The following is a 13,397-nucleotide window of genomic DNA, read 5'->3' as shown; positions in this document are numbered from 1 at the left end:
ATGGCTCGAACCCTGGGCCCTGGGCCCAGCAGTGCTGCTGCCAGCAGCAAACAGGACCCCAGCTCTGCCAGCATCTTCTCGCCAGGGGCCCCCACAGGCCTGCAGAGCTCAAGTAAGTGGGGAGACCAGAGGCCCCAGGATCCGGGGGTCTGGAGCAGGGGAAGGGAGGTGAGACCGATAGGGCCTCTAAGTTAATGGCGGTGTGAATAATTCATCGTCCCTCGAATTAGTAAACTGATCCCCAGGTGCTTCCTCCACCCACCCTAAGGTGACGCATCCAATGTCACTGGGTTGACACATTCTGAGATCTGCACTGGACTTGCGGTTGGGAAGGGAGGTGGCCAGAGCCTGGGAGGAAATGTGGTGGAGAAAGGGCACAATTCTGGAGGCAGAGTTCTGGGTTCAATCCCAGTTTAGTCTAACTTGCCTGGCTACCTTGAACAAGTCACCTAACCCCTTGGGGCCTCTGTCCTCTCATCTGTCAGTCTTAAGGTTGCTGTGAGGATCAACTGTGGGAACCTGTACTAAAGCACACAGTAGGTCCTTGTTAGACTGTCTCGTCCCTCGCCCATGGGAGAGCCAAAAGGAGGCGCTGAGGAGTGCTGCATGCAGGGCGCGTGTCCCTGAGACCTGAGGACCTGGGCCAGAGGACAAGAGGATGGTGGGGCTGGACAGTTGACGAGGCAGAATTCCCGTCTGTGGAAGAATGCAATTGGGAGAGCAGAATTAGAAAGCTGTGGTTCGCAGCTCCTAATCGGAGCCCGGCCGTGAGAATGGCTCAGAACTCGGTTGCTGGCTGCAAGGCTGGCAGACAAAATGCATCCAGCACATCTCAAAAGCCGGACTTAGCCACGTCCTTCCGGCAATCACGGCCGTTGATCTCCCGCTTGGACACTGTTCCGTTTGGACACTGTTCCACTCGGACATGCGGGGTGGCCACGAGTTAGCGTCAACTGGATGGCAAGGGATTTGTTTTTTGGGGATTTTCCTGCAATGATGGGTCTGGCCAGGAATATGAAATGCCCACTCCTCCACGGACCCACGGGGACATCGCTGCGTGCGCTGGTGGCAGACTCTCTTGAGCGCTGAGCTGCTAACAGCCAGGTCGGTAGTTTAGACCCACCAGCTGCTCCTTGGGAAAAAGACGAGGCTGTCTGCTCCTGTAATGATGTACAGTCTTAGAAACCCAGCAGAGGGCTGCCACGGGTCAGCATGTACCTGGTGTCCGTGGGCTGGCGTGCCAGGCCCAGTGCTAGGAACTGCAGCTGCAGGAACGCCGCTCTGCGGCCAACAAAGAAGAACGGCTCTTCCGTTGCCCTGGGGCTGTTTTGATGTGGTTCCGGTCAGCCCTGCGCGTTTTCCTTAGCGCCTTCTCTCTGCAGAGACCCTGCCAGGCTTGGGTGTGACTGGGGGAGACGTGGCACATCGCTGCCTTCCCCGTCACGGTCTCGGCTTGTTGTTATTGGTAGGTGCCATCGGTTCGATTCCGACTAGCAGCCACCAGCAACAGAACCAAATCCTGCCAGTCCCGAACCATCCTCACGGTTGTTGGCATGTTTGGGGTCCGTTGCTGCAGCCACTGTGCCAGTCCAGCTCGCGAAGGCCCCTCCTCTTTCTCGCTGACCCCCGCTTTGCCAAGCATGATGTTCTTTTCCAGGGACTGGTCCCCAGTAACGCGTCCCAACGACGCGAGAAGAAGTCTCTCCATCTTTGCTTCTAAAGCGCTTTCTGGCTGGACGTTCTCAGGACAGATGTGGTTGTCCTTCCAGTACGCCGTGGCATTGTCCACCGTCGTTGCCAACACTGTCACTCACACGCACCCGTTATGCTTCGTCTTCTCTCCTCATCGCTGCCTTTCCCGTTCATAGGAGGGACTGCAGAACGGCCACGGAAACGGAATCAAAATACATTCCACCGAAAATTCCACGCTTGGGTCAGGAGCACCTTCGTCCCCCGTTGGGCTCTTTGTTCTTTAACACGTGAAAGAGATCGCGTGCAGATGCTCTGCCCGAGGCGGTGTGTCCTCTGCTTTCTTGGCCGCTGCTTCCGTGGGCGGGCTTGGTGGTGCGAATGCAATGAAGCCCTCGATACGTCAGTCTTTTCTCCGTGCATCACGGTGTCGCCGACTGGTCCTCTTGTGAGGATTTTTGATTGGTTTACATGGAGGAAGAATATATATTGTCTTTGACCTTCATCAAGTGCTTCAAATCCTCTCTGCTTTTGCCAAGCAAGGCTGTGTCCTCTGCTGATCTCGGGCAATAGGAAGGCAGCCATGTGGCTAGCTGACTGGAAGAGGCCCATCTTCGTACCCCTTCCAAAGGCAGGTGACCCAACAGAATGCACAACTTGCGGAACAAGATCATTGTCCTCACAGTGTGTTAGACAGGGCCGTCTAGAGAAACAAAACCAGGACGCACACACATATATACGATAGGTTTATACAGCACACAGGACTATAACAGCTCATTAGTCCACACAGCAGTACTGAGGGCTCAGTTCAACTCACTTCTGTGGAGCTGTTACTATACTGGAAGTCCTTCAACTCAGGAGGGCTGCCGGGTCCAAGGTCAAGGAAGCAGACAGCTGAGTCTTCTGTAGGCTAAGGCAGGCAGCCAGGCCACAGGCAGCACACAGCAGGGCAGGTCACCAACAGTCAGCAGCTCGGGAGTTTAGTGAAGCAGGCCCTGATGGGATATTGAGCTCAAGCAAGCTCAAGCGATGTACACACCAGCAGTGTGGTGAAGCAGGTCTCCAGGGAACCTCAAGCTTTAGTGACAGGATCCACGGGTTGGCTGACCCACAGGTAGCTCACGAGTTGGGGCAGAGAACTAGCTAACGCAGCAGCATGCTGGTCTGATCCCCAGAGAGCGAGAAGGCGGGGCTTGCTGAGCCATTTATCTCTTTGCCCTCCAATCAAACTGTGACCTCGTTAATCCCGCATGTTCCTATTGGCCAGGTTGGCACAACAAGCCTACCTATCACACGCATGTAAGTAACATTTGCTAAGGATCATCCAGCAATAGTTGCCCCAGAACATTGACAGGAGCTGCCAGATATTCAGTCTGGATTCAGAAGAGGACGTGGAATCAGGGATATCCTTGCTGAGTCAGATGTATCTTGGATGAAAGCAAAGAATACCAGGAAGATGTTTACTAGTGTTTCATTGACTATGTAAACGCACGTGACTGTGTGGATCATAACAAACTACGGATAATGCTGAGAAGAATGGGAATTCCAGAACACTTCATTGTGCTCATGTGGAACTTGTTCATGGATCAGAAGACACTTGTGTGAATAGAACAAGGGAATACTGCATAGTGTAAGATCAGGAAAGGAGTGAGTGGTATCCTCTCACCCTACTTATTTAATCTGTATGCTGAGCAAATCACCAGAGAAGCTGGCTATGGGACGGAGAATGGGGCACCAGGACTGGAGGAAGGCTTGGTAGCAGCCTTCCATATGCAGGTGATACGACCCTGCTAGCTGACAGTGAGGAGGACTCGAAGCCCTTGCTGATGAGGATCAAGGACTGACGCCTTCAGTGTGGATTACAACTCAATGTAAAGAAAACCAAATTCTTCACAACTGGACCAATAGGCAACATCATGATAAAAGGAGAAAAGGTTGAAGTTATCAAGGATTTCATCTCGCTTGGTTCCACAAGCAGTGCTCATGGGAGCAGCAGTCAAGAGATCGAATGACTCGTTTCATTGTGTTTATCGACTGCACAAAACCTCTTTAGAGTGTTGAAAAGCAAAGCTGTTACTTTGAGGTCTAAGGTGCGCCCAAGCCAGGGTCTTTTCCATGGCCTCCCACACGTGTGAAAGCTGGACACTGAAGGCAGACAGAAGAATTGATACATGTGTATGATGGTGCTGGCGAGGAATACTGAAAGTATCAGGGGCTGCCGAAAGAACAAGCAAATCTGTCCTGGAAATAGTACAGGAGAATCTTCCTTATGGTGGCAACACACCTTCTCAAATAGGTAGGACATGTCAGAAGGGATCAGCCCCTGGAGAAGGGCATTATGCTTGGTGAAGTAGAGGGGCAGCAGAAAAGAGAACGCCCCTCCAATTGAGATAGTTTATTGTGCCAGCCTGGCCGATAAACACAAGTGGGATTAACTGAAGGGCAGAGAGATAAATGGCTTGGTGAGCCTCGCCTTTCTTGTCTCTCGCTCTTTGATCATCGGACCAGTGTGTGGCTGCCTTGCTTGTCCTGTGTCTCAATTTAAAGGCTACACTGCCTGTGAGACGCCTAGCCTGTGGACTGTGTCGCTGTAAGTTGAGGTCCCTTTAAGACATCTCTGGAGCTGGGGACTGGCAGTTGGTGACCTGGCTGGCAGTTGGTGACCTGCCTTCTGATTGGCTGCTGTGCCGACATAGCCTAGCTCTCTCTATAAATAGAGGAAGATCTGGCAGCAGACAGGACTTGAAGGACTGCTAGTCTCTCACAAGTCTCTCATGGGAGTGAGTTGAATTGAGCCATTTGTAGTGCTTTATAATTTAACTGTTTCTTTCTTGTATTATACATTTATCTGTATATGATTTAACAGTTCATTTCTTGTTATATATCTAATTATCTTTATAAATAAATATATTAAATTATCAGCAATTTGGTTTTATCTCTCTAGAGAACCCTGTCTAACACAGCCCCTCCACTAGACGACTGGCACCGGGGCTGCAGTGATGAGCTTCACCTGAGAACAGGTGGCAGGACGACACAGGACCGGTAACGTTTTATTCTTTCCTATGTCGGGTAGCTATGAGCCAGGGGACGCTCAAGGTCACCTAACAATGACAGCAGCGATCCTGCCTTGCCACAGTAGCCTCCTCTGCTCTTGCCTGCTCCCCACCTACCCCCAAACACTCTCTACTCCCCTCTCTCTGAAGCACTCATCGGACCATACCACGGCCCCAGCAACCTCAGGACGGACCCTCCTCTCCACTGGGTGAGCTCCACATGGTGCCCACACGGCCCTTCTCAGCTCTGGCAGTTACAAAATCTCCCGTCAAGGTGAGCAAAGGGGTGGAGTCTAGCCTGTCAATCAGGTCACAGCCAATGAGGCTTCGGTGTGGACATGGCCTTCTCCTGAGGATTCTGGGAACTCCAGTCTTCCTCTCTGGAGGTAGGACACACCTTCTCTGCTTCATCTTCCTGCTGACATGACACATGAAGTCATGCTGATGGAGCCAGCGCCCTGGAGCCAGAGGAGCCACGTGTAGACCCACGCCAGTGCTGAGATGCTTCTACCGCCACTGGATCCACAAGATTTTCCACCCACTGGCCTGTGATCTTCCTGCATTTGACGTCATTGCATGTGCTGCGTGAGTCTGGAGAATTCATGGACTAGCACCAGACATAGGGGCTAATATCGGACTTACAGACTTGATCTGGACTGGCAATTACTCTTTATATAAAACTCTTTCCTATACACATATATACCTATGAATTTGTTTCTCTAATCCCGGACTAACACATCAGAGCTCTCACACTGGGCCCTCAGCCTGGACGGTCCGCCCATCTTCCCAGGATGGGCTCTTACTCGGCCTTCACAGCCTCTTCCAGGAAGGGGTCCCGGCCTCCCGACTCTCAAGCAGGGCGAGTGCCCCCTCTGTGCGTGCCCTCCACGCAGGCGGGGGGTTGGTCTTCTTGGCTTTCATCCTCGTGCTTGGCACAGGGGGCCTCACCAGTGGTCACTCAGGCACTGAACTGCTCAGGACACCCTGGCCGGAAGTGTCCTTGCCAACTAGAACCCAGGATCATTGGAGCGCAACGCCTGTGCTTCCCACCCTGTCCACAGGGGCAGAAGTGCAGTCAGGGTGGTGGTCAGCACAGGACTCTGGGACCAAGACTACCTCTGGGCTCAAATCCCAGCTCGGGCACTCGGGCTGTGGGAACTCTGGCAAGCCACGGCATCTCCCCAGGCCCGTCCCCTCATCTGGGAAGCACAGAGAATGGTTGCTATTCTGCTGGGCTGTTGGGAAGACATGGGTGGGTAGGTGGTAAGGGGTGTAGTTCCCTCTAGTTGATCCCGTGAAGCCCTGCTGGTTTCTGAAGCGGCCGGTTGGGGCCTGTCACACGTGCTGACCCACATTTCCCTTCCACTGTTTTCCACATGCTACACAGACCTACCTCTCCTTGAAGTCACCTCTGGGTGGGGCCTCCCGCTGCCTACCTTCCCCTCCCACTAATCAGCACCCCTGCCCGGGGCTTGTCTCCCGGACCCCAGGGGAGGTGTGGAGAAAGAACAAAGGCCCACCAATGGCCAGGGTCATTAGGGAGTGCCTGTGCCGCCCACAAGACCAGTCGCCCCTGGGTGCCTGGCAGTGCCCTGCCTGCCGACTCCCAAGGGCCGAGTCCTGAAGACCATTTCAAACATCCAGGGGGGTCTCCTGGCCTGGAAACCTTCTCCTCTTACAGCGGACTTGGCCGGCAGCAGCCGGAGCCTGGCACACACAGGCTCTCCTGGATGTGGTGAGTATGCACCGGGGCGGATGCTGTCCAAGGGCTCTGCTGCCCGGTGCCTGTTTCTGTACCTGCGAGTGCCTGCCCCTCTCTGGGGTGTCCTGTGCCTGCTGGTCATGTGCTCCCCGTCTCCCTTCGTTTGCCTTGGACACGGGGTACACCCGTGGAGGAGTCTGAGCGTGGACATGCCCTGGCTGTGCCTGTGCACCGCGTGTCCGTCTCTGTGTAGCCTGTGGACCCCACAGCCCTTCTCTCTGTGCATGCTTTCTGTCCACTGTGGATGGCTGCCTCCCTCCTGGGGGTATGCTGTGAAGACACATCTCTCTGCCAGAGCACCCCCCCCCTCAACAGATACTGTGGGTGCCTGTGTGTAAATGCCCACCGCTGAGTGCTCACATCACTGCAGGCACAGGTCTGCCCCTCTGTGTCTGTGGGCGCACACCTACCCCAACAGGTGCCCAGCTGTCTGTGAGCACAGTGCTCTCTCTGCAGACGCGCAAGGGGCTGTCTGAGGGGCTGTCCCTGGCTTGGTCCACAGGTCTAAGTGCACATCTGTCTAATTTCACATCTGTCTGGGGTGCAGGCCAGCGTCTCCATGTACACTGCTTACCTCTGAGTGTGGCTGAGGAGATGGGGTTGTGGCTCTGGGCTCATATAGCTCAGGGGGTGCCCAGCTATGTGCGATGTCTGTGTGTATGCCCGGGGGGAACTCTGTATGCACCCTTGTACCAGGGCCCCCTGGTTTCTCATCTGCATCCGTCCTGTTACTAGTACGGGGGCAAGATTGGGCTAGCCAGGAGCTAGACCCCCAGGACTCCCTGGGTGGACAAAGGGGCCTGGGGGAGGGCCGGGAGCAGTGAGGCTCCGCCCCTGGGGGTGGCTGGCTGGGTCCCAGGGAGCCATGTCTTTCTCTTAACAAGCACCCTGGGGACCTGGGACTTTCCCTTGAGGGTGTGCCTGTGGACAAAGGCCAGGACGTGGGGGGCCAGGGGACACCCACTCCTACTGCCCTCACCACCCCGCCCCCTGCAGGTCTCGCTCGGCTGGTGTGGAGGGCTGTGCCAGGTTGCGCTCCCTTGTTGGGCACCTGAAGGCCAGGGGTTGGCACAGTGTTGGGGGGGGGGGCACGTGACCGAGGAGGTGAGGAGGAACAGGAATACACACAGGGAGGCAGAGGACCACCGGCAGAGAGGAAGCTGGACAGGCAGGGGGAGGGAGGAGCAGGTCTGACTGTGACACCGCGGAAGGCCAGAGGGGTTGGGGCAGAGTGGCCAGTGGGGGCTCTCTGGCTCCTGCCACTTGGAGGAGCCACACTTCCCTGGGGCTGGGACCTTCCTCCCTCTCCTCTCCCGACTGATCTCTGCTCTTTCTCTTCTAGTCATTCGGCCCTGTTCTCCCAAGGCCTGGGAATGACGACCCGGAAGTCTAGACGGGCCACAGATGAGGTTTCCCGAGAGCCTGCAGACAAGGGTGTGACCTTCACAGGCCCGGGCTCCTGTACCAACGGGAAGAAGGTGAGAAGGGGCTGGCGTAGCCGCCCCTGTGGGAGTCAAACAGCTGTGGGCTCTTCCAGCCCCACAGAGAAGGGGGCCTGACCCATCACAGCCTAACAGAGGGCCGCAGGGAAGGCCATGGTCCCAGAACAGGAGCTGGGGGACCAGGCAGAGTGCCCTCATGTGAGTGGCTTCCCCCCTGCCCCAAGGCAGGGTCCTAGCTCTGACAATGGCTTAGTGGAAAGAGCAACAGGTTGGGGCTCAAACGCCCAGGGGGTCCTCCTTCCCCTCCCCTGCTGTGTAACGCTGGGCAGTCCCTCAGCCTAGGATCGCCCTGGGGGGTGGGGAGGGGATGGAGCTTGGTGGGAGGGCACTGTGTTTGCAGATGCACCACCTTGGCCACACTAGCCCCTCAAGTGGCACCTGCAGTGACCGAGGACTGAGCACTTGTCCTGGCTGCAGCCTGGGGAGCAGAACTGCCCAAGGTCGGCCATGCCGGGAATTCACACGCAGGATTCTCCCCAGCAACAAGGCAGGGGCTCCCCGGAGGCCCGCCAGAGGGGGTCTAGGAGGAGGGTTTGCAGAAAACCAGGAGGCCCCCGGGTGGGGAGAGACACAAAGCACACCCGGCCCCTCCCCACTCCCCTTTTGATGTCCAATTAGTCTTGCTTCTTAGGCCTGGCTGGAGCCTGTAACAAGCCAAGGCACGCTCAGGAAGTTCAAGGTGACAGAAGTTGCCCTTCCCTGCCTCCAGCTCCCACCTCCCACCTCCCAGAAGCCGTCCGTGTCCCCCCCCACCCCCACCCTGTCTTCCTGTCCTCACGCCTGCAGCCTCTCCACAGCCACCATCTGGCCAGCTCCTGGGCCGAGGGCAGCTCCCCCAGGCAGCCTGCCCAGCGGGCCCTGCCTTGCACTGGACACCAAGCCTCGAACCCCCCGCCCCACAAGGAAGCATCTGCCGAGCTCCTGCTCTGCCAGCTGTGTACCAGGCCACGCGGCTGTGGGCACGCTCCGTAACCTCCCTCCCCTCTTGGCCTCCGTTGTCCCGTCGGTACAATAGGGGCCTGAGCTAAGATTTGTGTCGGGCCCAGGGCATGCTGTGAGCTCGGCATGAGCGAAAATGAAATTAAATCTGTGGTGGCCGGGCCAGGTGAGGGTGGTTGTTGGTCGTGGCGCGGACTCGCTCGGGAGGCCCTCGGAGACCCACAGTAGAACTACTGCTGCTCAGCTCTACGCTGTGTCAGGGCAGGTGCAGACCACCGGGCCTGCCTCCCAAGATGCCTTCAGGTTGGGTCCGAACCACCAACATGTCAGCTAGTGGTAGAGTGTGCCACTCTTTGTGCCACCCAGGTGGCTCCGAGGTCAGGGTGGCAGCGGTGTTGGCTGTCTGTGGCCTGGCAGCTACAGCCCATAATGAGCCGACGGGACAGAAGGACCTGCCTCACAGTTTCCAAGGCTGGGATCTTGACAACCCACACCCACTGCTACCAAGTCCCTTCTAGCCTGTGGCGATCCTGCAGGACAGAGAGGAACCGGCTCCGGGTTCTCCACGCAAAATCTTTCCTGGAGCAGGTAGCCTCAGCTTGCTCTCAGGGAGAAGACGGTGGGTCTGAACTGCCAGGCTGGAGGTTAGCAACCCGGTGCTTTAGCCCCTGCGCCACCCAAGGCCCCTCGAGGGCTCCTGAAGTGAAGGTGGCCTTCGCTGCTTTGTGTATCCCACGAGCACTTAGTGAGCCTCTACTAAGCTCCAGGCCCAGTGCCTGGTCCTCTGTGGACATCATCCCATTCAATCCCAACAGCTCAGTGAGGGGAGGGAATAATCCAGCCGCAGGCCGCCCTTGCTGGTGGAGACCCCGGGGCTCCTTACTGTCCCGGCCACCACCGTTGCACCACGAGGGGCGGAGACCCGTAGCTTGTTCATCGCTGCATCTCAGCACCTGGTGCAGGGCAGGTGTCCCAAAGCATCTGTGTCAAGAAGGAAGACGATGACCCTGGTTTACAGATGAGGATGCTGAAACTTAGAGCGCTTAAGGGATTTGCCCACCACCACCCATCAATTCAGTGGTAGGGCTGAGATTTGAACCCACGTCTGACTGTACTAGTTCTACCCACCTGCAGGCCCACTCGAAGGGGGGTGGGAAAGTGGACGTCTGAGCAGGGGGACCTTGGACGCCTGGAGAGGCAGACAGCAAAGAGGAGCCAAGGCCCTTGGGGTCTGCTGGACTGAGAGAGTCCTGCTCACTCCTGCCTCCAACCTGCCCACCTGTGTCTCCCCTCAGCCCGCTGGTCACCCCAGTCAAGGCAACAGTGCTCCGCCGTCAGGTACCCCGTCATCCAGAAGAGGAGCCAGCCGCGCAGCAGCCTCGGAAAGCCCGGATGCAGACGCTGCCATGCTCAGCCTCCGGGGCCTCCTCGCGGCACGCAGGATCACCAGGGAGCTCAAGGTGAGTGGGGGTAGGGGCGGAGGGTAGGGGCGGGGTGGGGGGGGAGGGCACCAAGACCAGGACCTGGGCAACCCGTAAGGGTCAGCAGGGCTGCAAGGACTGCAGGGTGCTCCTCGCTCCCTCTGTGAAACTGAGGCCCGGAGAGGGCTGAAAGAGTGGAGCAGGTCGGGGAGGGAGGGGGAAAGAGGAGCTGATCCCAGGACTCATGTAGAAAGAAAAAGTTTTTGAAATGTTGATGGCAACCTGTGTCCAAGTGTGCTTAATCCTTGGATGAATGATGGATGGTGATAAGATTTGTAGGAACTCCCCAACAAAATGATTAATAATCATCATACAAAAGAATGGCGTGAACCCCATGCTCACGGGATGTATCCGGCAGGCTGCCAGCCTTGTTCCTACTTCTCAGCACCTGTCCCCACTGCCCGGCCAGGGAAGCTGGGACCCCTCCAAAATGAGGGTCCTCCAGGTGCTGGCAGAGAGCCCGCGCTGCTCACAACCACGTGCAGAATATGTGAAGGAGCGGTGCTCTGCCTTCGCCTTGGGGCGCTCTGACGCTGGAGGGTGAAGACACGGAGGCCCAGCAAAGAGGGCGCTGACGGCATCGTCACCCACTGCTGCTGACAAGGGCTCTGAGAGCAGATGGGGTGCAGGGCGGGGTACAAGGGAGCCTGCAGAGGAGGAGTGAAGAGACATGAGGAGGCTCAGGCAACTCCTCAGAGAGCGGGCACAGAGACTGGCAGAGCGGGCGCATTTGCCAAGGGGCATGGAGTGAAGCTGCGGGCCGGTGCTTTGCTTGGTGAACATTGGGGGCCTGATGGGCTTCCGTGGTAGTTGGATTTGGTCGGGAGAGATATTCTCAAAATTGTCCTGAAGGAAAAGATGTGTTTTGCTGGAGGCTCAGGGGCTGCTCCTGGAAGGTGGTCACGGGGCTGGACAGGCTGCTTGGAGGGGACAGAGGAAGGTCCACTGAGGACGGGCACTGTGCTGAGCACTTTCCCACAGTCTCGACCACTTGACCCAACAAGCCTCTGTGTGCCTGCAGCAGTGAGCAAGCTGAGTGAAGCGTGTAGATAAGGCAAGGATGGGGTGCTGGGCCAGGAGGGGCCGCAGTCCTGGGTCCAAGCCTCACGGGAGAGGGCCACCTTCTGTACAAGCTACGTGATCTCTAAGGCGAAGAATCGCCTTACACGGAGGAAGCTGCTGATCCCTGAAGGGCATGAGACCTTATATGCTGGATGCCACCTGTCCTGCCCACTCTGGAAGTTTCTGTAAGACAAGGGCGTCCTGTGCTCCAGGCCCTGGGGTAGCAGGCCTCTCTGGCTGTGGGCTAGCTGCCTCCAGGGGTGACCTGCCTGTGAACACTCCTTCACTGGGTGGCCCCCCACCTCTCATAGAAACTTCTCCACCCAGATCCTTGCTCATGGTCTGGTGTGGGGAAAACCCCAATATGACCACCTCTGATTTGCAGCAGACAGTCCACACATGCAGTTTGCCCCAGGGCTTGTTGTCCTGTTGTCCCGTTGCAGAACCGGACATCCTCCAGAACAAAGTCGCGGCTCCAGTTGGACTGGCCCCGGCCCGTGAGCATCATCCAGGAACAGGTACGCAGGGTGCCCATGGCCACCCAAGCCACTTGAGGCTGTGAGCTGTGGGTGACTCACGCAACACATTCAATGATGCTGAGTGCAGGAAGATCACAGGCCAGTGAGTGGAAAGTCTTGTGGATCCAGTGGCAGTGGAAGCATCTTAGTGCTGGTGTGGGTCTCCATGTAGCTCCTTCAGTTCCCAGGCTCTGGCTGCCATCAGCGTAGCTCCATGTGTCAACAGGGATGTCCTACAGGGAGCGTGAGTGTGTCTCCACCTCCAGTGAGCTATTTATCTCCTTAGCACCTCCAAATGAGGTCATCAAGCTGCAACCTGATTGAAAGGCTAAGCTCCACCCCTTCACTCTCAAGTCTCAAATTGACAGCAGATTACGTAACTACCGCACTCCCCCATGGCCATGAACTCCCTGCCCCCTCTGTGCTTCTTCGGCTTGGGTTCCTGCGGTGGGGGTGGGGGTGGGGGGACGTTGGATCCCACACAGGTCTTTACAGGATTAAGATGCTCAAGGCTGCATTCCACTTCCCACCCATGTTCCCAATCTGCTCACGGGCCTATGCTAAGGTGACCAGACAGTCCGCTTTAGGCGGGACAGTCCCAATTTTTAACAATTTTTCCAGCACCCGGCAGTGTTTTTAAAAAATCCCGATTTTTGGAAAGAACACATGACAAGTTAGGGTATAAGGTTTTCGGCTGCCATGTGACTGTTTCGCCAGGATATGAGTTTTATCGATGGTGTCCCGCTTTTCCAATGTTAAAATCTGGTACCTTAGCCTATGCCCAACACACCAGGTTCCACACCCCACTCTGTGTTCTCTGTCCTAGGTGCCCCTGTGGTCGGCCAGGCCAGAGGTGAAGTTCCCCTGCGTCCAGGCTCAGGAGCTGATGCAGGCTCACCTGCCCTCCACGCTGGCGGGCGTGGCCTACCACCCCACCCAGTGCGCCCACCTGGCAGAATCTCTGAGTGCGGAGATCCGGGACCTGGTGAAGACGGTCACCCCGCCCCGCTACAAGCTGGTCTGTGCCGTCAGCATTGGCAGCAAGGGGCAGGATGACGTGACGGTCACCAGCCAGAGCCTGTGGGACCCGCATTCAGACAGCTTCGCCACCTCCCAGTACGTGAGCCCCACGCTCTTCTGTGTGGCACTGGTGCATGCTGTCTACTGGGAATGAGCCCTGGGGACTGGGGGCCTGGTCCCTGAATAACTCACCCCCCACCCCTGGTGGAGACCCCCTGGGGAGGCAGCTCCCTCCTGGGCCAGGCCTGCAGCTTCCGTGATGCTCTAGCAATGGAAAGAAAACGAGGAAGATGCGTCTCCTTACCTGCCTCGGGCCACCCAGACCGCACACACAGGCAGTGCAGCCGTCCTGCGCCCCTGGCTGGGGTTAT

General features: G+C 57.1%; 1 protein-coding gene across 1 annotated transcript; it reads left to right on the top strand.

Moving 5' to 3' along the window:
* LOC101653425 (dynein light chain Tctex-type 4-like) lies at positions 1 to 13,180 on the top strand. The gene is made up of 6 exons (XM_004699649.1): positions 1 to 112; positions 6,923 to 6,998; positions 7,847 to 7,982; positions 10,241 to 10,405; positions 11,932 to 12,006; positions 12,833 to 13,180. The coding sequence occupies exons 1-6, from the start codon at positions 1 to 3 to the stop codon at positions 13,178 to 13,180; spliced, it is 912 nt and encodes a 303-aa protein (XP_004699706.1).
* Positions 13,181 to 13,397: the final 217 nt, after the last annotated feature.

This window comes from Echinops telfairi, unplaced genomic scaffold (assembly GCF_000313985.2).
Source record: "Echinops telfairi isolate 266 unplaced genomic scaffold, ASM31398v2 ScPeMD7_443;HRSCAF=831, whole genome shotgun sequence".
Taxonomy (NCBI): Eukaryota; Metazoa; Chordata; class Mammalia; order Afrosoricida; family Tenrecidae; genus Echinops; species Echinops telfairi.
Note: the sequence above shows the minus strand (reverse complement) of the source record. Positions and strands in the feature narration are given on the sequence as shown.